This window comes from Anas acuta, chromosome 7, assembly GCF_963932015.1.
Source record: "Anas acuta chromosome 7, bAnaAcu1.1, whole genome shotgun sequence".
Taxonomy (NCBI): Eukaryota; Metazoa; Chordata; class Aves; order Anseriformes; family Anatidae; genus Anas; species Anas acuta.
The window spans coordinates 20036901-20060059 of record NC_088985.1 but is presented as its reverse complement, the minus strand read 5'-3'; the positions used below and the strand labels follow the sequence as shown (position 1 = coordinate 20060059).

At 39.8% G+C, this 23159-nt stretch overlaps 1 protein-coding gene across 2 annotated transcripts in view; it reads left to right on the top strand.

The window, feature by feature from the left end:
• Positions 1–20906, top strand: part of VSTM4 (V-set and transmembrane domain containing 4) — a 33954-nt gene extending 13048 nt beyond the window's left edge. Inside the window, exons 4-8 of one of the 2 annotated variants that reach the window (XM_068687852.1) lie at positions 453–560; positions 3694–3727; positions 9163–9269; positions 10118–10179; positions 20692–20906. In XM_068687852.1, the coding sequence (XP_068543953.1) occupies positions 453–560; positions 3694–3727; positions 9163–9269; positions 10118–10179; positions 20692–20817 (437 nt within the window). In that variant the 3' untranslated portion in view covers positions 20818–20906. Of the gene's footprint in view, positions 1–452; positions 561–3693; positions 3728–9162; positions 9270–10117; positions 10180–10412; positions 15868–20691 lie in introns of those variants that run through there. The other variant, XM_068687853.1, reaches the window with a different exon arrangement.
• Positions 20907–23159: the final 2253 nt, after the last annotated feature.

The window sequence follows — 23159 nt, the reverse complement described above, 5'->3', positions numbered from 1 at the left end:
AGCACTCCCCCATCTCTCCCTACTGCCACTTTTAAAATTTGTTTTCATGTCTTTATTTTTAAACTAGTACAGCTGTTTGAACTGGGAAATAATCCAACTGAAGTTCTTTTGGTTTTGTTAACCACACCAAAAACACACACAAGCAAACCCAAACAAACAAAAAAACCCCACCACTACAACAACAACAACCAAAAAAATCAAACCAGCCTTCTCCTCCCTCCCAAAAGCAAGCCCTCATAAATACACCTATTAGTGCTTATAGAGACTTTATCCAAATTTTAAACTGAACAGGATATTGTATGAAAATTTCAAGAATGTTAATTATTTCTGAACTGTTACCTAATTCTTTTGGGTCACGCTCTATTTAGGTCTTGTTGAAATAACATTTTTCTATCTTGTAAGCATGAAACGTACAGCAGCAACATTGAGCATCACCTGTGCTTGCCTTTCAGATCTGTACGTGTATGCAGTGTTTGTGTGCTCAATAGGAATCATCAGTGTCCTCCTTTTCACGCTTGTCATTCTCTGTCAGTCACTTCTGAACAAGAGGAGATCCACAGGTGAGTGAAATGTCATTCTTGCTGGCTGCAAGATCCTTACCAAAGAGGGAGAGCGGGAAAGGAAAATGGAGAAAATGCAGGAAATAAAAGTATTTCCTTGTTTTTATTTTAAATTAAAAAATAAAATAAAATAGGAAAGACTGCTTTATTTCTGCCAGAAAAAAATGGAATTTTCTTCCACAGAGTAACTAGAACAAAGGCCTTTTGTTCCCCTTGAATAGCTATTTCACTTTACATTTGCATCGTACTTTTTCAGAACCCTTCAACTTTTCTTAAACATAAATTGCAGGTTGTTGGGACTTTCTTCAAAGACCACCAAGTTCTACATCATTAAATTGCATTCTGATCAGATCTAGCCAGCATTTTGCAGGAGTAACATTTCTGCAGACATGTTTAAAGGGGCTTCAAAGCAATTTTCTTGTGTTCTATTTTCTTATCCATTCCTGACTAAGCTGTCAACATTCTTGGGAAAGTGTGGGTGTTATTAGCACTCTCTCATTTGTAGTGTGCTTTGAACCTAAAGCATCATTTTATCATTCAGATGTGTATTTTCACTATAGTCTTTCAAGACCAAGGATTACCATTTCATCCTTCTCTTTCTCGGGTTTTTCAAAGAGGCTAAACCTGCATGAAAGCAGCCCTGTTATAACTAAAAGTGCTATTTCCAATCTGTGGAATAACCAGTGCAGGCTCTGCTTTCATTTCAGTTTAAGAATGGTATTTTTTGGAGACCTCACACTGTGATAATTAAAATACCAGCATGTTTAGCAGCCATCATGCTAGAGGAAAGTGTAAAGACCATCTCTGAACAGAAGCTGAAAAAGAGTTTGGTTAGTGATTCGTCCTGTGAATGACAGGAGAGAATCGTGACTTGTTGCCTCTTCAGCACTACACACATACCACAAAGGAATGCATGACTCAGATACACAAGGAAGAAGACACGTAAGCCAAAACATAGATGTGTACAGAAGTCCTTGCCTGACCACAACAGTATTTCAAGCTGTGGCTCTGTTTTCCTGGTAGTGCCCTCAGTAGAGTAAACTCCAGGTCTATCTGAACCAAAGAACTGTGCTTGCCAAGAGGAAGAAATAGGATCAATGTTATTCTTCCTACCCTGGAAAGTGATGACAAATGCTTTGTGCCAAGGGAGTACCCACACTTAAGTGTGTTGGTCATGGTGAGTCACCCTGAAGCCACAAACACTAGACACACTGATTTATCCTGTTTTTTCTCTAAAAGACATTGGGCTAGATTTTGCTTCTGTTTGTGTTTATTTACAGTAGCACAAGTGAATGACCAGGTTAGAGCTCTCTTCACATCCAGCCAACACAAGATAATTATAAACAGAATATAGAATAAGCATATACAACAGACAAAAATAATTTATTCTGAGCTAAACCCTTTCTTCACTACTCTAATATCTGAATAATTGAAGTCTTAAACAATTTTTTATTTAGATTTTGTACACTATCCAGTAAACACTGGCAGCATTAAACTTATGGTTTCAATGGAAATATAACAGAATAAAGCTTAATAGATGGCACTCGGTATTCAACAGATTTTATCTATCTATAGGCCTTTTGCCTAGGGCCAGCTGGTCAGAGCATTCTCCCAAAGCAACGTTAATCAGCTCAGCATTCAGTTAAGCAGCAGGGAATTAAAGCAGCAGTGCTCTCTCCTTCAGACTGTTAGAATAAAGCACTTTTCCTCAAAAAGTGTTATCTTACCTTCTTTCCATCTGTGGTACTCTGTACCTCCATCCTGGGCTGGAGTGGGCAGATCCTAGTGTTCAGATGAAAGGAACCTTCAGCAAAATCCTGAAGCCAGTCATTGAGGAAGGGAGCAGGGCACAACACGGCAATCTCCAAGAGCTTCACCCCGAGCCTTCAGGCCAGCTCCAGGCACAGCCTTCTGCCACCTTCAGCGTGGTGATTGCCACACCATCTTCCTCAGAGGCCCTCCGAGAGATACCTGACTCTCCTGTTCCCCTCAGGGCCCAAGAGAACCAAAACCATCTCCATACCTCACCTGCTGGGTAAAGCTCCATGAGAAAAATTACCGTTTCCAGTCACCCCACCCATGTGTTCTTCATGAACACACCTGAAGAAAATCATGGAGACACCAACAGCTCTGTCCACTCTCCCACCATCCCCTCTCCAGCTTCCTCAGCCCTAACACCGTATGTATTTAAGTCCAAAATACAGCCTGTAAGGAGCTATTCAGCTTTCTTATAAGGGATACTTTAGGTAAGTCCAAATGTGAAAGTTTTCCTGCACAAAGGGGCATAATTCTGTAAGTGCCCCATTGTCTGGTTTTCAAAGCCTTTTAAAGAATGGAGAAAATTAAGATGCAGGGGGTTACCTATGTTACATTACACTTCACACCACGACTCGGGGCTGCTCCCTCTTTTGTTTTAGAGAAATAAATTGGCTCTAGTTTAACTAGAAGAGCCAAAGCCTCTCCTCCTGCCTGCATCTCTCCATGCGACGCAGCTTGGGCAGAGCCAAGCCACAGAAGAGCATCTTAATAACCCTGGCTCCTGAAAGGCTGCAGGAGGGAAGCTGCCCTTGCTCGGGCTACTGATTCACAGCATTATGAAGCAGGAGGACTTACACAGCTCACACTCATGCAGTCAGAGATGGCACTGGCCAGACTGGACTTCCAGTCTGATCCCAGGAGGCAACCCCTAAATGCCTGAGGCTTCAGGCTAGCCTACATTAGGAACAGCAGCAGCTCCTGTAGCTGCATGGTTTATTTCAGGCTTCTGGAAATAAACAGAGGCACCACAAGGGAAATAAAAGTCCTCAAAGTAAAATTACTGGCCTGCTGTGCCTCTCCTTAGCAAGATGTCTCTTGTCTGGGCTGACCAGGGCTGACCACTGGAATGTGAGCTGCCCAGCACTTCCACAGCAGATTTTTGCTATTTGATGCATTTCCCTCTCCCAAGTGTAGCTGTCTTTGAACCTGACTACATTTTAATTCACAAAATATGGTGATCGTTAGCAGCTCTCCCAGTGTGACAACCTGGCTCCTCCACAGTCCCAGGAGCATAGGTCTACCTGCAGTGTCCATTTGTAATCCATAAACTGTACCAGTGTGAAGCCACATTTTCTTTCTTTCTTTTCTTTAACAGTGAAGCATTACCTGGTGAAATGCCCCCAGAACAGGTAGGAGATTACAATTCTCTTTACTATAACCCAAGGCACCAGTTCTGTTTTGGTTTTGCTGTGTATGCTGAAGATGAGTAATGTTTTCCAAAATGCCTGCATGAAGATAAAGAGTCCCAGGTCCATGACTCATGGATGTACTTGAAAGCCAACATCTGCCATGCATGACAGGGGAGATCCACCTGTGCTCTCTCGCTGTAGGTCCTGCTTCAGTGACAAGCCTTTTCATGAGGCTCTGAATTGCTTTCTGGAGAATCCTGTTGGGTTTCCCAATACCTGTTACAGCTGGTAATGACATAAGCCATCCAACTACATAAAGCACACAATGTTACCCAATAATTCCTGCACCCAGAACCGGGAGTGAGGCTCAGAAGCATGTTTTTTTGGCCCACAGTCTAATCCTAGCTGAAGACTCCGAGTGATGGGAAAAACGCTACTTCTGCAGCAGTCATTAATCACTGTCCATTTAAATACCACTGACTGCCAGAAGTTTTTGATTGTGTGGTAGTATAAAGCTGATTTCCAGTGTTTGAGCTTCTTGAGATATAAACTGTGCTGGAATGGCAGTAAAGGAAAGATGACAAAAGTACTTTACAAACAAAAAAGATTAAAGAGGGATGCCTCATAATGCAAAAGAACATCTGTTTCCCAGTTTTCAGTGACATAAAACACGTTTCTGGCCTTGTAGTTTAAATCCAGTATCGCTTGGTATCACAGATACTATTTCTCATAGTATCTTTTTAGCACCAACTCAGTGCCAAGTATAGCATGTCCTAGATCCTAAACTAGTGTATTTTTTGGTGCATTTTCATGGGATAATCACTGTATTCATTCTAACCCACACTCGGATGTAAGCGAAGTCAAAATAAAGCTACAGAGAGTTCAGGCAAGGTCAGTACAAACTGAAACTTTCATGTTATTCTTGAAAGATCTTTGTTTTGTGACCCTGACCAGCCATTGCACCACACCAAAAATTTACAGAGACAGCTCAGCAGTTTTCACTTTTCCCTGAATGTTTTTTCTTTTTCCTTCTTTATTAGCTACTAGGACAAACTTAGAACTAAGGAAAAAAAAAAAAAGTGGGGGAGGAAATCAAAGGAAATCAAGATTGTTAGAGAACCCAAAGATAGGGGAAAAATGAGACTGATTGAAAAGATGAGAGTCAAAACTAGTGAGAAAATTGAACATGGCAGTCAGATAAAAAGACTCATAGTATACAGAATCTGCCTGTCTGGGCATACGTGATATGGTAGTGATACCACTGAAAATGCTAAACTTGGGAGCTGAATATCAGGGAGGAAACAAGCCAACATGATTTCTTCACTTTAAAATGGAATCTTAGGAAGTGAAAGAAGTGCATGACTCTATATGGCTAAAAATTGTGGCTTAACGTATTTTAGTCTGGTAAAGTATGCTAGTGAAAACCCTGATCCTACAAATGCTTGTCAGAAGTGCACTGACTTCAAGGCTTTAAAATAAGTACCTATGAATGTGTTACCAGTAATATGCTTTCTGCTGTGTTTCACAATTACTACCTTTTATTTTCTACCCTCTACTCAAAACACAAACTATTAATTCCTTTGAACTCGTCAGGACTATCTCTATACTTGAAGTTAAGCAGAACTGATATTAAACATGCTATGAGCCACATCTGATGCAAAACATTTGTTTCCATTCTTGTGCTTCAAGGCATCACAAAATCTGAATGGCAAGTAAATCTTGTATTCTGGCTTATCCAGATGTGCTACTGCTAATAGGTAAACCCACTGAAAGGAAGAAGATGCAATTGCATAAGCTGGCACTGGTCACTTCTAGCTGAATGCCAGCAGTGTGGCAGCAGTGCTATGGTCACACAATGACAGAATTTAGAAGCTTGGATACAATTTGAAGTATTAGAAGATACGAGAGGTATGTGACAGCTTCATCCACCTACAATGCAAAACCCAATAAACCCCATCAGTGTTGCCAGATCAAACCAGAATCTAAAAGGCTGGACCAGATCTCATTTGTGCACTTGGCACAAAGGCTGCATTTCAAACTATCTTCCTTTACCTGCCCCTAACAAGTATTTGTTAGCTTGTCTTGGAACTTAATTCAAAATGTTCAGGCCCCAAACCTGGTGCCTAAATGCCCATTAGGTCAATGTGATGAACAAATTTGCATGAGATTCTTGCCACTCAAAATGGCTCAGCCTTGCTCAGCTCCAACTCCCTCAGTGACATTTCAAACTGAGAGCAGAATCAAGTTTCCAAATTACATTAATAGTCTGGTGTCTGGGAATCGTCAGCACTCCCACTGCAGTAATACCTAAGCATCTTAAAATATTTCATGTCTTGACATCATAATGATGTTTTTACTTAATTGGAAACTGAAGCACAAATTACTAAGTGATTTGCCCCGGGTCTCACAAAATGGCCTTGGTAGAAAAGAAAGTGCCTGAGTAAAACAACATGAAACAAATGTTTGGGTTTTGGTTCACTGCTTGACTAACAACAAATAAAGGGGAAAATGAGTTAACCAAAACCCGTTTCTAAAAATAAATAACTAAATAAAAAGTACAGCCATTATGGGTTTTCCAAACCACTTAATTTTCTTTTCTGTGGGTTTCTTTCCTTTAAATATCTTCTTTTTTATTATCTGCCTTATTATTAGATCGTTTTGTCAGTTTTCAGATCCAGAAACCCACGGGAGATGTAGCTTTGAAAACAGGACTTTTTTTTCTTTTTCCTGTCTTTTGTTTGTTTTGGCCTGAACACTCCAGTCCTTTGGTGACTGCTTTTCTGGAGAAAAATAATTTGAGGTGAAAAAAGCACTCACTTCACAAAGCTGCCTGTCCCAATGCCTTGGTCCCACACCACCACTCTGACGGTGTAGGAACAAGTTCTGCCAGACTGAACCAGAACCAGGCATCCAGCTCACCCCAGGTACCTTCTTACACAGTGCCCCATTTGGAAAATACCAACACAGCTCCCAAGCGACTTGCACTTTTGTCACCCCAACCCACAGATCCTTGACAAGAGGGAATAGCTGACCTAGACAACCACAGGAAGAGTCCCACATCATTGACTCTGGTAAGGATGGTAATGCCCAAATTGTAGCACTTTGCCCGCTCTTGGGACTGTATGCTCCTGAAAGAGCAGCCACTACCTCCAGGGAAAATTGCCTTGGTTGTCAGACACCTTCCACAGGCTTCATTTTCCCCAAACTCCTGTCTTTTTCTCGCTCTCTCAAAACTCATCAGATCCTTCAAGAAAGGCACAACGTGACACTGTTAGAATAGGAGCCAGGAGGCTGGAGGAGGAGCTGCAGATGAAAATGTAACTTTCTTCCTCAACCCAGAACAAGACAAGCTCACAAAGAGACAGTGTTTCAGAGCCAAGGAGTCATTTCTGAGCCTCCTTGTTTGGTTTGAGGAGCTCAGTTCGGAGACAGCAAGTACAGTTATTTTATCTCCCAGAATCAGTTAACCCTGTATAGGTCTGGCACTTGAAAGAAAAGCATAAGCCACAAATAGAGTGTCCTGTAGCTTCACTTTTTCAGTGGCAAAGCAGTACAAAAAAAATAAAAAATAATGCAATGAACTAACACTAAGCCTTTTTATATTTTGTACCTAAGTAACAATATCAGAACAATAATATCTTTAAGCTACATATCTGTCTTAATGACCAAAAACATTTTAAAAAAATCACCTCCCTTCGCTTTTCTCTGTCCTTTGCAGTTTGCTGTGTTTGAGTGATGGAGCTAGACAGGACAGTTTCATTTCCTGGTAGTTTTAAATGATTTAACATTATGATTTTAATATAGAAACAAATGGTTGTTGTGGGAGAGTTTCACAATTGTGCAGGCACACTTTAAAATCACTTTAATGCAACCCTCAGTTTACATAATTGATGTGATTTATTTATAAATCATGAAAATATTTTACCTCTTAAACACTTTTTTAGAAGTTTGGCTGCAAACCTATGTCTTCAGCTGAATACAAGGAACAGAATTTAGCATAATCAGCAAAACAGAGTTTTTTTTAATCTACTCAAGTGTAAATTCAGAGTGATTTCACCAATGCTAGTGGCATTTGTTTGGATTTACAGCTGTGTAAAATGATAATGGCTCCTATTTTGCTATTCTTGTGTAGGCAATAGCTGAGACATCTTAACTTTCATTGAGACTTTGGCTCAATTTGAATATTTAATTCTATTAATGAAAAGAGAATGTTTCTTTATACAAAAGAACCTAGAGAGGAACAGCATCTCGGGACAAATGATTTAAAATTCAGAGAATTCAATGTCACCAGTGTTATTACCACAGAGCCCCCAGCTGGGTCCCACTACATGGTGCAGCTCCCCAGGATGATCCCCACAGCCACTCTGAGCCCTTCTCAGGGCCAGCCCATGTCAGGTGCACCCAACAACTACTGCTTGCCACCCCACCCCCCCGCATCATTTAACTGACCCCTATATGCTCTCCTCCCACCCCAGCTGTAAGATAAGATTCCTTTTGCTCCCAGTTAAGCCAATACATTCTTACTTCACGTTAGTTACAAGCGAGGAGCACCTGCACAGTCGGCGCAGCTGACATGGTGACAAGATCAAGTCTCTGCAACCTGACTGCATATCCGAGCCCCTAAATGTTCAGAGCAGGTTATACTGCTTCAGACTTGGGACATGCTAAGGGTAAAACAAAATGAATCAAAGCATAACAAAACAGTTGCTACAGGATGATGAGCTATAATAAGTCCAGATACAGAAGCCCTCTTTTAGGACCCTATTTATAATAAACTGTTGTACTCTTCCCTCACATCTACCACTGCTTTCTCAGCATGGATGTACTGGAACATGCAAATTGCTGGAGTTATGAGACTGCAGCACATGTTACACACTGCACCTCCTGTAAAAAGCTGCCTTTTTCAGATATAGCTTTGTCAGCCATCTGAAGGACGAGCTACCTCAAGGCATACTGCACACTCTCCTGTCCTGCTGACCACTCAGCCAGGATTAGCCCCTAAGATTTTGTTTTGCCATGGGCTGCCTGTGTGATCTTATTCTAGCCCACCCATGGCCCTGGTCCTAGCCAACAAAAAGGTACAAGCACAGACTGGGGACAGCAGCAGGATCATGCATGTTTTTAATAAACAGCTGCAATGAAATGAGTCCTGTGTAAACCCGGCTTTAAGGTCACTTTGCTTTTTCTGTGTCAGGAAAGATCAGGCTCCTGAGTTTCTCAGCTAGGCTGTGTGATTGAAGAAATGCAGGACCCAGAGCATTTTCAGCCCCCTGTAACAGGTTTTTTAGCATAACCCCACGTCAAAATCCAAGTTGTTGGGCAGTGGCTCTCACAAGTGGAAGGTGATGTGTCTGCTTGCATGAACTCACTGGGACAAAGCACCTTTCCCTGCGTTGCCCTCACCTGTCCCTCACACATGGGTCTCTGCATTGCAGCTCAGGGGAGACCGTAACCAGCGTGACAAGCATGTCCCCTCTGCAGCCCAAGAAGGTAAAGAAGAAGAAAGAGAAAGTGGAGCAGCCGCCTGCCATCCCAGCAAAAGGTATGAAAACAGAGAGGCAGGGGTATTTCAAACCCCAGGCACAGCCATGGAGGGAAAGCAGTGCATGGGATTTCAGGCCTTGGCACTCTGCACCCACCCCGCTTGTGGGCAATGCATCTGTGGGGGAAAACATGGCCAGTGCCTGCTGCTGGGACCAGGCCTGCATCCCCACAGCCTTAGGTATGGCAGGGTCGTCACCGCGTCTAAACCAGAGGCCTCAGCTCCCTGTAACAGAGAGGAGAGCAGGACCTCTGCCACAACGTTCACACTCATATTGAGGATCAGAGTTAGGCAAGATGAACTCTCACTTTGGGGATACACTGGTGAGGGAAGCCAGCACATCGCACTCTTAAGAAATGGGGGTGCACTTCATAGATCAAGCAAGACAAGCAGATAAAGATCAACCCTTTGGGGATCTCATTTTCAAAGAAGGTTTGGGGTTACCTCTGGGGTCGGTCACACAAAGACTTGGGTGTGCTTTCTGAGCACTGCCACCAGTGCTAACCCAATGGCAGAGGGGAAGGAAAAGAGCTGAAAGTTTTCCATGCATTAGATCACAAGTGACCAGTCCTCAAGAGGTGTCTTTGGTCTCTGGCTTCTGCACAAAACAGCATGATTTATATATCAGATTCTTTAATCTTACGATTTTTTCCGATTCATAAGCCCTATGCTTCATTGTAAAGCAAGTTATCTGAAATACAGTTAAGCTTTTATAAAAGTGTAACTACATGTATTTATTTACTCCTAATCTGCTATAAATCTGTCATTTATAAATTGCTAATGCACATGCTAAAAATGACAGTGAATTATAATAACATGAAATGACCCCTTAATATTTATTTCCACAGCTCCAATAGCCAATAATTTTCCTAAGCCCAAGCTCTTGAAACCTCAAAGAAAATTGATCCTGGTAAGTAATTTTCAATGACATTTTCTTCATATTCTTCTCTCTCAATATAATTGCTGTAATGTTGCCAGAACTCCAGGTTCAGAAGCTATAAATTGGCATAAAAATTACACAACTTTTTTTTTTTGCTGTTTTTTTTTTTTTTTTTTTTTTATAAAGTAATACTTCTTAAAGTGATAAGTTGTCTTGGCCCTTTTCATTTAGAGCATTAGGTTACAGTGGATTATGTTTTTCAGCTTTCTTGCAGTCACTGTGTCTACAAATTTAGCCTGCTCTTAAACGAAACCTGCTATTGATTCTCACATGCTGCTGGGAGCTGGTGCTTCGGAAAAAAAAAAAAACATCCGTTACTGGTAGAATCACAACCACACTGTCACACTGCTTTTGAGACATTTCAAGTCAAAAACAGGGTCCTGATTCTGCCCCACAGTGGTGTAAGTCAGCAACAGCTGAAGTTGCAGGAATGAATATATGCATAGAGCTTGTATGAAAGAAAAGAAAAACTTGGATGCAGTTTCTGTTGGATACGAGTTTTTGTTAAAAAACAAACCAAAACTCCAAGCCTGTGGGTATTTGCCAGACAGATCAGATAGATGGGCAGACGTTTCTCTGCTTTAGTAACAAAGCAGTACCTGGCCAAGACATCTGGGGTAACAGAGACTGCTTTATACCAACTAACTTCAGCTGCACTATAACGAGGCTGTCTTGCATGGCTCCCTGTGCAGTCAATAAGCAGAGGTGAGTCAGAGAGGAGCCTGACCAGATGCTCCTCGTTGCCTTTTGGGGGGATCTGCTCTCTGTTTGTTGGCAATGCAGAGCCCAGGGTGACTAACCCCCTAACTTCAGCACCTGAGTGAAAGGCAGCTCTCTAAAGTTAGGTGGTGTGAATAACAAAAATGCCTCTGTGATGGCTTCACTTTCAGATGAAGACTGGAATTGGGAACCTTCCCACCAATTGCTGGCAAATGTTCTCTGCTCTTTTAACATGGTACAGCCCAGGGTACCTGGGAGCAGTGCCAGGTGGCTCTTGCTCAGCTTAAATCTTGCGTGACACTGCTTCTCGGGCACACTGCCCACCTCTTCCCCTGGTCACAAAAGGGTTGTGCCTTGGTCAGCCTCCTTGTACTGGTAAGGTATCAGTAAAGGAAGAGGTAGAGTTTTAAAAGCCCATGAAAACAAAACCTGTGTTAGCCACTGTGTCCCAGCACGTGGCTATTCCAGATATCCACTAACCTTCAGCCCTCCTAGAAAAAGCTCTCATCAGTTAAAGCACTCAGACTCTGCCTGCAGGTCAATAAAGCACATCAAGACACACTGAACTTGAGGTAAATCTGTTTCCAGATGCTTTTTCTTTCTGGAATAAATCCAAATCCAGGGATGGGGGCCACAAATAGCTATTTACTCTTGCCTTCCCACCATGGGACCCCAGACAAGGTTCAAGGTCTTTGGAGGAGAGCAGCAATAAACCCTTCTCAAACCCTGAAATCTGCTTTGTTTTCCCTAGCATGACTGAGCACCTGTGTGCTGCCAGCAGACTCAGTGTTAGTGCCTTGCTGTCGGACTTGAGGCTGGCAGCTGCTTCCATGTGTGCCTCTTTTCCCTTTTACATGTTACCTCAGAGTGCACATGAAAAGATATCGCAGTCTGCAGAAAACACACAATCTATGGACGAGAGTTAGCTTTTAGCTGAAAAATAATCCAGCAAATATTGTACAAGGGATTTTCAAGACCCAAACTCACCTAGTGGTACTTAAAAGGCAGAAAACTAAACCCAAGGCAGTCCATAAGGCATATTCAGAAGCTGAGCAGGACACTCCCCTGAGCTGTTTCCCATTTGTGTTCCTCTTGCCTCTCCCTACAACCCATTTGTTTAAACCGTCATGTTTTAGTATTCTCAGGGAAAAAAAAATCTTTTCTCTTTTTAAATTCTCTTTTAGTGAGAAACCTAAACTAACTGAAGTTAAAAAAAAGTTTCAACAAAGATATGAAATGGTAATAATTACAGAATTCAAATTCATCAAAATGGAACATTTTGTTGGTTTCAGCACATGTCTCCTGATTTTCTTAATTCACAAAAAATTCTCAGATTTAAAATTTTCAGTCTGCTTTGGGGCAAGAAAAAATGTTATCGCCACCCTGCCAAATTTCTGCAGGGTAAGAGATTTTTTCCTTTCAACTGCAATTATTTCAAAGTTGTTGTCTGCGCTAGTTTTGTTTTTCACAGATGGCACATAGTTGCTAGGTAAGGTAATAGCCCTTGGAAAGCCAGACTCAAATTGCTGAGTATCTGGACTTCTTCTTCAGCTTCCCATTGCAATCGAAAGAAGATACCACACTAGGAGAATATTCTAGAAAGCCTAAGCAAACAAGTTTGAGTATAAGGGAACATTACAAAATAATTCCAGTGTTTTGGGAAAATTTTTGTAATAACCTAAATACCAGCAAAATTATTTCCAGAGGACATGTGCTTCTGGTTTCTTGAAAGATGTTTATAATAAGCTAGAGAATTTCTTTTGTTGTTAACATGCTAGAGTGGATTGCAGTATAATTTTACAAGAATACAATAACCTGGGTAAAATATGGACATAATCTCAATGAAAATTAAAAAAAAAAAAAGTGAAAGCCTAATATCATGTTCAATTGCACAGCCTTGAGTAAAGTCTTTTAAAAACTCTGCTTATGTCATATTGCTTTTGCTTTAGCCAGAACAAGAATTCTATGCTCCCCTTGTTGCAAAAATATTCCCCATCAGTGTCATTCTCTATTAGCATCAATGAGAAATGTGTACAGATCAAAGGAAATAGAGATGCTGAAATGCAAAAAGGGATGGTTTTTATAGCATGTAAGAAGCACAGAGAGTCATTAGGAAGACGAAAATTCTAGGGGCCCACAAATCTGTCTCTCTAAGGGCTGTTCCACTACAGCCTTAAGTACTTAGCCCTTTGAATTGGTAGAGACAAATCTTATACTTCCTCAAATGAATTTTCTGGTAAGCCTTTCATTGCCTCCTAGAGATTCGTTGTCATAGTCCAAGAGTTTCAGGTGCAGAACATCTAAATGATTAGGTTTCAGTGTCTTCATGAAGGTTTGCATCACCAAACTTTTAGAAGACCTTGTGTGGAGCTAGTGGAAAGAATTTGATTCCAAGTTAGACCAAATTCTGCAATCTTTACGTATGCAAAATTTTTGTTGACTTCATCATCTTCACATTAAACTTTAAGGGAAAGACTACCTGCACAGATAAGGCAGGATACAGGGAATCTTCTTGATTCTGCCACTGACTTATGCAGCCTCTGCCAAGTCAGATAATCATTCCACTTTGAAATGAGATAAATACATCCCATATTATAAATGATCCCCTTGGGTCTAGTTCTTTGAATGTGTTGTAAACGTAAGGGACACAGTATGTAGGATTTGCCTTCTGCAGCTCCTGCATTGACAAATCTCTTTACCAGAGCGTATCTGGGTTCTCCTATTATGCAGCACAGAATATGCATTGGTCCTGTGTGACTTCTGGAGCAGTGGTTTTCCAGAGACCATATTGGAGCTAATTCTGAGAAACATCCCACTACCCACAGCTAATGCAGCACAGACAGCATTGTTTGTTTCAGCATGGATTGGATCACTGGAGACCTGGTCCTACATGATTGCTGAGATTTTCTTTTGATGATGATTATGTAAAAGCTACTTGAGAAATGGGAAGGGCTTATGGTTATCTAAGATTGAGGGAAACTTCTGGAAGTCATTTTGGTGACAGCTCAGAGATCTGGATTCCCAGCTTTTACAGATGTATCAGAAATGAAACACTCTGACTTTTTCTTTTCTCTCTCTCTTTCTCTCTTCCCCACCCACCCCAGCTTTGAAAAATCCCATCCTTATTTGTCATTATAGGCTAAGTGCTGACAATGTGCTGAGTGCCAGCCAGTGCATGTCAGGACAGTCCCGGCACTGGAAGTGCTTACTCAGCAGAAAAGTGTGTCAAAGCCTGGGATCTGCAAGCATTCAACCAAAGCACAGCTGTCCTGCTTCTGCTGTGTCTTTGAGGCAGAAGGGTGTTGTTTTTAGCAGGAACTTGATGGGTGTTTAACACTTTTGGAAGTAAGAAAGATATGATTTGGTCTCTTCTGCATGAATTCAGCAAAATTAAGCTTAGTTCACATTTAGCTCATTGTTCTACATCAGTGTATACTCCCAAATCAAGCAATGAAGAAAGGTGCTCCTAGAGCTGCCCAGAAGCTGAAGTTTCCTTCATCTGAAAAATCATTTTGACTTTTAGGTTTCAGGAGTACAAATAAGCAACCAGACCCACTGTGTATCAGAACCAGTGACTTGGAGACCCTTTGAGGAAGGGTCTGGATGTGCAAGTGAATGATCTCTTTTTCATCTTACAATTAAGTACTACATCATTCAAGCCAGTCTTATATCTATTCACCAAGCTCACTAGGAAAGGTTTTCTAATCAGCTTTTTGCATGACTAGTAGAATTCCTGAATAGTCTTAACATGCAGGTACCATTGGCCCTTTCCTTAAGAAAAACAAAGAAAGTGAAATACTATTCAGTAACCTCATATATTTCACTTCTGAGAACAATCAGGTCTCCTTTTCGCCTGCATGATTTTAAATTAAAAGCTATGCCACCCTCTGTTAGAAGAGTTGTTTTCTCCACGATATGTAACAATCTGTGATTTAAGTTCTCAATTTCTCAAGGCATTATTGATCTCCACAGACTTCAAGTAACATTGTACATATGATATGCAAGGAAGAACTGAACTTTTTTTTCTCGACTCCCCATGATTCTTGAATATTTTCATCCAGTCCACATAATTTTTTTCTCTGTCAGATAAACAATCATTTTTTATCAGTCTTTCATTAGGATGTGAGAAGTCCATAGGAACGTTTCTTCATGAATATCATTTACACATTCAAGTTGAAACTCAGAATACAATATATTCAAAACTTCTGAGTTATGCCTGCTTTCACATTCAGATCCTGCATTTCTATCTTCAGCCCCAAGAAGGAACAGTTTGTGTAAATACAGAAAAGCTCTTGCTTGAATTGTGCCAAGAATTGTGTATTTACAAAGTCCCACAGCAGATGATTTTTGTGCAATAACACCTTTGGAGTAAAAAATGTGTCTCACTAGAAAACTAAAGTCCTTGAACCCTTCTGAAGGATAAAGAGAAATAATCCTGATTTCCAGCAATGTTGGTTTGGTTCAGAATCTAGTAGTAGTTCTGCAGCTGTAAAAGGAATAAAGCATTAGCAAAGGGACTATTCTGCAAAAGCTGTTAAAACAGGCTGGACAAACTTCTGCCAGGTACATTTAATTCTGTTAATGAAGAAAGACGGACTGACTAACTCCGTATAAACACTACCAGCCATTTAAGGGATTCTGTTTCTTTAAAATAAAATGATTCAATGGGACTTAGAGAATCACCTTTGTCCCCGACGTTGTTATCGTAACTTCTGTGGGATTTAGAAGCAAAATTTAGATGCAGTGCTGAAAGAGGTTTCACAAATTGACATAGACATTGTTTCCAGTGGTGAAGCCTCTTCTGGGTATTAAAAACCAGACATCTTAGTGGAAAGAAAATGTCCTTTTTTTTGACTGATAGTGCCACCAAAAATCATACTTCCTACTCCATGATTTTCCAATGTCATATTTCTCAGCCTTGGCACAGAGAGCACAATGGCTCTCTTGATATTCCAGAGCTCTTACTAGCCAGCAGTTGCATTTCTGAGGAATAATTCATCTTGCAGATCTAGCTTCGTTTTTTTGCAAAAGTCTGCAGAAGTCATTTTGAAGTCCCTCTCTTCCAAAGCTAGCCCCTGTTCCTTAGGCAGCACACAGTTCTCTCCCATCTGGACATTCACACAGAGAGCATCAACTGTCTGCCCCCATGCCTGAGCCCACCCCCTTAGGCCTGCAGAGTGCTGCCTGGGCACGGTTTGATTTCTCTGTGCTCAGGCAGTGACACAGGGTGCTCCTGAGCTGTGCCATAGGGACAGTATCAGTGCTTTCCCTGGGGACCTCTATACAGAGCATGAATGCAAAGCACAGAGTCTCTCAAATATGAAACGGAAAAGGTCTAAACTCTGATTTGGGATTATGCAAAAGAAAGGGAGAGGAAAAATGATAGTTGCAGCAAGTTGTTGCTAAGAGAGACCTACGTTGTGTCACTGCACAGGGCTGTGGTGTAACCTGAAGAAAAGCAATTGTGCTGGAGACTTCATCAAACAAACCTCATCACCACCTCTTGAATCCATACCTTTCCAGCATGCACCCAACAGCAGTGTGGCTAGCCCATAGGTGACAATTTCCCCTGTACTGGCACTCAGAGCAGCAAACATGCCTAATTGGCGAAGTTTGATCTAATCCATTCACCCACAAGCACAGGACCTGGCAGTGAGGGAAGGGTTTCATTTTTAATGTTTCTGCAGGAATTCTGAGTTACTGAATTGTTAAACTCTTGACTGGAACTTTCTTGAAACATGCCTGTTAAACCCCCAAAATTTAAAAGTGACAAGTCAATTTGGTATATAAGCGTAATTTTCTTACTCTCATCCATAATTAAAGTCATTCTGCATCATATCCCAAACACCTCCATCACATACAATCATATAGACACTGAATTCCAAGGCAAATATCTGCAGCAGTAGTCAATTAAGTATTTAAGACTGAAGTGAATAGGCAAGCGAGCCCTTGTCTGCTTAATTTTGATGGTAAGCTAGAATCAGGGGATTATTGTTTTTTTTTTTTTTAATTAGAAACTCACATTCATTTTGTCATTTTCACAATAACTGTTGAGGTCATGAAAGAGCAAGACTACACCAATCCATGAGTTAAAGCTGGCAGCAGTTGTTCTTCCAGACAAGTTAAAATTATGAGGTTATTATTTGCTTGTTTTATCTATAGCTATTTACAAATTTGGATAAAAGTGGTTTTAGTTAAAACTTCAAAACTTTCAGTCTGACAGTTCTCACAGTAAACATCCTTGATGCTGCCAAGAAGCAACCCAGCTAAGCCAAGAAAGAGCAAAATTGACATTCCTGGTAATTATGACATAAAAATCAGAGTAATTTTCATTAAAATCCCAGCCCTTCCAGGTCTTTTCTAACACATTTATACACTGGACAAGCCCAATAAAAACAAAACTGAGTATACACACACTTAAGTTTCTTTTAGATATTCACGTGATAGACTTTGCAGATTGTTTTTTGAGAAAATGTTCCTATAACTGAATTATTTCACATAGTTGCCCAAGGGAAGCCCTGTGACTGGAATAAACTAAAATTAAACTGGAAGAGATCTGGAAGAAGAATCATTTTGCATTTGCCAGAAGATACACTGGAAAATGATGACTCTTTCTAATTTGTATTTCTTCAAAGGGTATGATCCCAAGACAAGATGAAAACAGATGCACATGATAAAAGTCTACATCTAGAAATGTCACTTTGGAAAATAACTCTATTTGAAGAAATCATTTCAATATAATTTAAGAACAATGATGTAATTTTTCAGGAAAGGACATTGTAGCCATAGAAATCCCAATGACGCCCTAGATGAAGAGCTGGGATGGAAAGAAAGAGGCGAACAACCAGTCATTTGCTGTCTCTTCCTCTTCTGTCCTAATATCAGTCCCACCTGTAAGATCAGTTATTAAAGTCACCCTGTTGTTCTAAAAAGGAGGTGGTGGCAGGATTCCAGGCTGACATTGCCAAAATGGTATCCAATCCAAATGAGAGATGAAATCATAGAATTAGTTTTCTTTCCCTGCCTGTTCAAAAAAAAATTGGTTTTGGACAAACAAACTATCAAAATTAAATTAAACATATGGTTGATAAATGAAGTACAGAAAAGTGCATGAAAAAACAAGCCTGGCTACCATACGTACTTTATAGTGTTGGCTTCCATGCACTGTTATTACACATCCTTCGCTGAAAACTGTATACCCTTCACAATTTTGAACCTCCTGTGTGTTTCCTCATATTTTCAATCAAATTATTACATACTAGAAATATGCATAAGGGAAATTATTCTACACATTTTATGGTGTGCTGTTGCTTGTAGCAGTAATTGAAGTACCTTTTCCACTTATGAAAGTACTAATTTTATTTGGTTTTATTGCTTTTCTAGATGCAATTATTTATTTAGTGTGTTTTGGTTTTATTAAATTATGTTTACTATAGGAACATCATAAAAATGTATGAAAACAACACATCAGCCACTACTGCCCAATGACCTGTTTTGGGGAATCTAGTGTTATTTTTCATATCCAAACATAAATAGAATAAAGTAAGAATAAAGAGATAATCTACACTGGAAAACAATGCAATTTTGAGTTAACACAATAAAACACCTGGCCAATATGATTTCATAAATCTTAGTTCTAAAATTTACATGAGCTGGGCGTTGAGGTGGCTATTTTAGGACGTGACATTTTCTAAATGGAAACATAATATGAAATGCAATTAAACAACAAAGAGGAAAGCATATACAGATTTAGCATGCCCTGAGCAACTGATTTCTATGGAACAATGAAAATAGTTCTACTTCAAAAGGTGTACTGGGTCAGTCCTAGTAGATGTAGAGTTTTACTTTGGCAGTAATCAATAGCTTGTTTGGAAAGTTTTATCAGACATGTTTTTAAGATGCTTTTTTTTGTGCATCATATCATTATGTTCAGGGGCTGAGATGACTCCCACTAAAGTCAGTAGCAAAACTCCCATTACCTTCAAATAGAGGCTAGATCTGTTATCCCACACTGAGAATAAAATCTTCAGTATTTGCTGGTTTTATTGCAATATCCAGCATCAACTTAGTTTCTGCATTTAGCTGGCATACTGGAAAGACAGGTAGATATAGCTTTGAAGTCTTAAAAGGAATCTTTAACATATGAAAAAAAGGCAAAAACAAATGCCTAGATACTTTCAAGCTATAAAGAAGAGTGATGTTAAAAAATAATTAATCAGAGTAGCTGACAGATTTTCTTTTTTTTTTTTTTTTTTTTTTTAACTCAAAGCCAGGAGAGTATGGATGTCTTTCTAAATGTGTTTTAGTTCACTCCCATTATGTGAACAAATAAATGTGACTTTCTTTCTGTGTTATGTATGAGATCAGGTAGCAGTCTACAGGAAGTCTTTTTACATCATAACAGCAGAAAAATCCACAAAAACAGGAAGTTTTGTGTGGTTAACAGTGGAGCATTTACTAGTGAATGAGGACCAGAAGCTGAGATCAAATAGGACTACCCATGCAAGGTGGGGAAGACAATGTGAAGAATTGAATGCATAGATTACAGTCCTGCAGACACAGAGCCCTGCAGATGGTCTTTACTCACATGTACAATCCGCTGACTTCAGTGATACTCCTTGCAGGAGCAGCTGCACAAAGTATTTCAGGATCAGATCTACAGAGAAGAAATAAGATTAAATTCATGCTGGAAAACTGTAAGATGATCCACCCAGAGGGAAACAATCTGAAATGTAGAGAGTGAGCAACTGTCAAGGCAAAATGAAAGGATTCCAGAAAAGTGCAAAAGACAGGAAGCAAGGGAGCACGGGGACTGATTTCAGAGGATATTAGATGTTTATCTTTTTGGCCAGAAGACAATACAATAATTATTCAAGCAGATTTCAAGGAAACAGGAATCATTTATGTTAAATCAGAAAGGAATAAATAGCAGTAAATAAAACCTAAGGAAACTTGCCATTGGAATATACTTTTTTTTTTTTTTTTTTTTCACTATAACGCTTAAATACCATATGGAAACCTTCGTTTATAAACTTTGAGTTAGTTTTCAATTTACAACTGAGAAAACCTTTCTTGGTCTTAGAAATGCAAACTTTTCTATAAGGTAGAAATTTGTGACTGCAACAGACTGCATGGCTGATATTTTTGTATCAGCCAAAATATATATTTTTAAATAGTCCATTTTAGTCTTAAACTTGAGGACAACAGAGCCACAGCAATTTACAAAAGTGGAGAAATCCTACTGGAATGACAGTAACAACTCAAACCACTTTTTTGCCACCTTATGCAGAACATTAACACACTTTTTCTGTTAAGAAACATAATGAGAGGTACTGTGACTGTCAGTGATTAAAGATGTAACTGGGAAGCAAATCTGGCACATATATTTCAAATTGTGAAATTTGTGAATAGCTAAAATTAAATTGGGAAATGTAAGATAAAAGTGACAAAACGTTGCTAATATACATATTTCAAATGTGCACTATTTGAACTGTCAAATTAAAGCAATGTTTAAGAAACAAGGATAAATTGGATGTTAAGCTAAAAATCCTATCTCCTATTTCCTTAAAAAATGTTTCCTTTTAAAAAATTATTTTTATTTCATCATATCTGAACTAACTGGCACAGAGTAAGCTTATTAACAGCAGAGTAGAACTAGCATTTGTGAGAGAAGAAACACACCCCATTCTATAGAATATTTGAAGTGACTTTTACATTTAACGATAATGACATTATAACTGTAATTTGTTGTTTGTTTCCTAGCCAAAAATTGCAGAGGAGAATTTAACATACGCTGAACTTGAACTTATGAAGCCAATTCAGGAAGCCAAAGGCATTCCCAGTACGACAGTCTACGCACAGATACTGTTTGAGGAGAACAAGCTGTAACAGTTCATGCCTGTATAAATGTCCTTTGTCTGTGTTCTATTTAATTCTTGCTGTGCTGTTTATTTATAAAGATCATACAAATGTCCGTATTTTTTTATTGCCGTTCATGTGCTTCTATAATTCTATGAGTCTTTTATACAAAATGTAGTTGAAAGCAATCATAGAAAAAGCAGCTGGTCTACAAGTGACATCCAGAGACACCCCACCCCTGTAGTGTTTGCCCCTCCCCTTCCCCAATTAGAAGGATACTAAGTTCTACCTGGGGCATTTTCAATGCTATTCATTATTCTTTCTTTGACACTAATGCAACAAGTCCAGTTGCAAACATGGACATCTGAGCAAGCTGCGGAAATACTAGTGGCAGGATCCATGCACATTAGCCTGCTTCTCAAGATGAGGACCATTCACCAGGAAATTCAACAAACTGCTGCTGTTTATCCCATCAAAAAATAATAATTCAGTAAATCTAACACTTGTTTTTCCACAGTAAAAGGAAAGCTAGAATTACATTTTCTGCTTTCTACCCCCCCCCAAAAAAAAAAAAAAAAAGTTATCAAAAGGTATGGTTTCTATATTTTCTTTCTGAATGACATTGCATCTTACAGTACCTTTAGTGAAGCCCTACTTCAGAGCTTAAAATCAAACACTTCAAAATAATCCGATGGAAACATTCCCAGTTAAACCATATCGATTTAAGGAATAATATTTATAGCTTGGGAACATTTTCCAGGGTTTTATGTTTTTTTTTTAGTTCTGGTTGAGAATAGAAAAAACTTGATAGTAAGAGACATCCACAGAACTGGGACACTGTTTTTGGCTTTGCTCTAGACTGGTGCTCCTAAACCTGCAAAAGATTCCTCCTGTGGCCTACCTTAGTGAGCTGCTGTGATGTGAAGTGACGTGGAGTAAAAATCACAGAGCATCTCCTTTAGTATAGAGCAGACTCCGTAATGCCCTGCTCACTTATCTTGGAGTTGGTTCTTTGGAAAGGCCAGAGCTTGAGAGATAGGGAACTGAGTCTACTGTGAGAGCACAAGATACTCTTCCTCTCACTTCCCCCCTTGTTAACTGAGAAGGAATTCTTCTTTTTCCTATGATACACATTCATGAAAATGGGATGTTCTCTGGCATCCCAGGCATGTCAGCCATGAAGGATAGCTGGATTGGGGTTTTAAAGCTCCTAAATTTGCAATGCCCAATTTCCACTCAAGGTCAGGGATTGGACACCCAATGCCTTTCAGCCCTTGGAAAGCTTTAGCCCTTGAGTAACCACAGAGTTAATGGGGATAGAAAAGCATGGGCTCTTTAGCTCACCATCAGGCCCTCAAGATCTGATGTTTGGCACGTGCCGAGCCCCTTGATAGGCCACAGATTCAGCAGCATAAGCATGGATTTTGGAACAGTGCTTGCAGCCCTTGCATCTTGAAAATCTCAATCAAACTGATCCAAGTAGCTTCCTCCTTCGCGGGTCAAGCTATTTAGTGATACAGCAACTTCATTCCAGGGCTCAGAGCACAGCTAGGAACACTTACAGTAGCGCTCATGTTGCTACTCCCAATTAGCATGCGAGAGCAGAGGGCAGCAGTAGCAACGCAGGAAGGGGGACACATGACAAAGGGACAGCACACCCCTGCCTTTTGGAGGGTTCCCCCAGAGTAAGTAAAGCTCTATAAACTGCTTTTTAAATTTTCTTGAATGGAGGTGTAGATTATGTGGCATATATAAAAAGTTAACTTGCAGTCAGGGTGGGTAGATATAAAATGTAGTCATTTGCTTCCACGCTAGTTAAAAACCTCTTCTATAAAAGAAGAATTTAAGAAAGGCTTGGTAGGCTGGCCATTGTGTACAGTACTAATTCCATCCCTACCTCATCATCAAAGCAGTTCTTTCCAAACTAAAGCCAGCTTCTACCAATAGGTTTGTTGCTAGTAATTATTTGCATTTAAAATATTTGGGTTTGTTTCACCTTCTCATTACCCCAGGAATTTAATCACCCAACAAAATGGCATAATATCTTTCCTTATTCTCTGATGAGCTCTTGCTGGCAAGAGGCATCAACTCATTGACCAAAAAATTGGTGCTAAAAAGTCATCAAACATTCAGGGATCAGACACAGTTTGACTGAATATTCAGAGAGAACAGCATCTTTTAGGTAGACAGCTGTAAGGAAGAGCTTAGAAATGTATAGAACTTATTAGGAATTCCTTTGGAATTAAAAATACAACCCTAACATCTTAATAATTTGATCATTTAGTTGTAAAAACTTTTTAACGTTTGGTAATATGAACATTGCTTTTACATACAACTGGCCGTTATGCCCATTGTTCAGAAAAGTCCAGTAC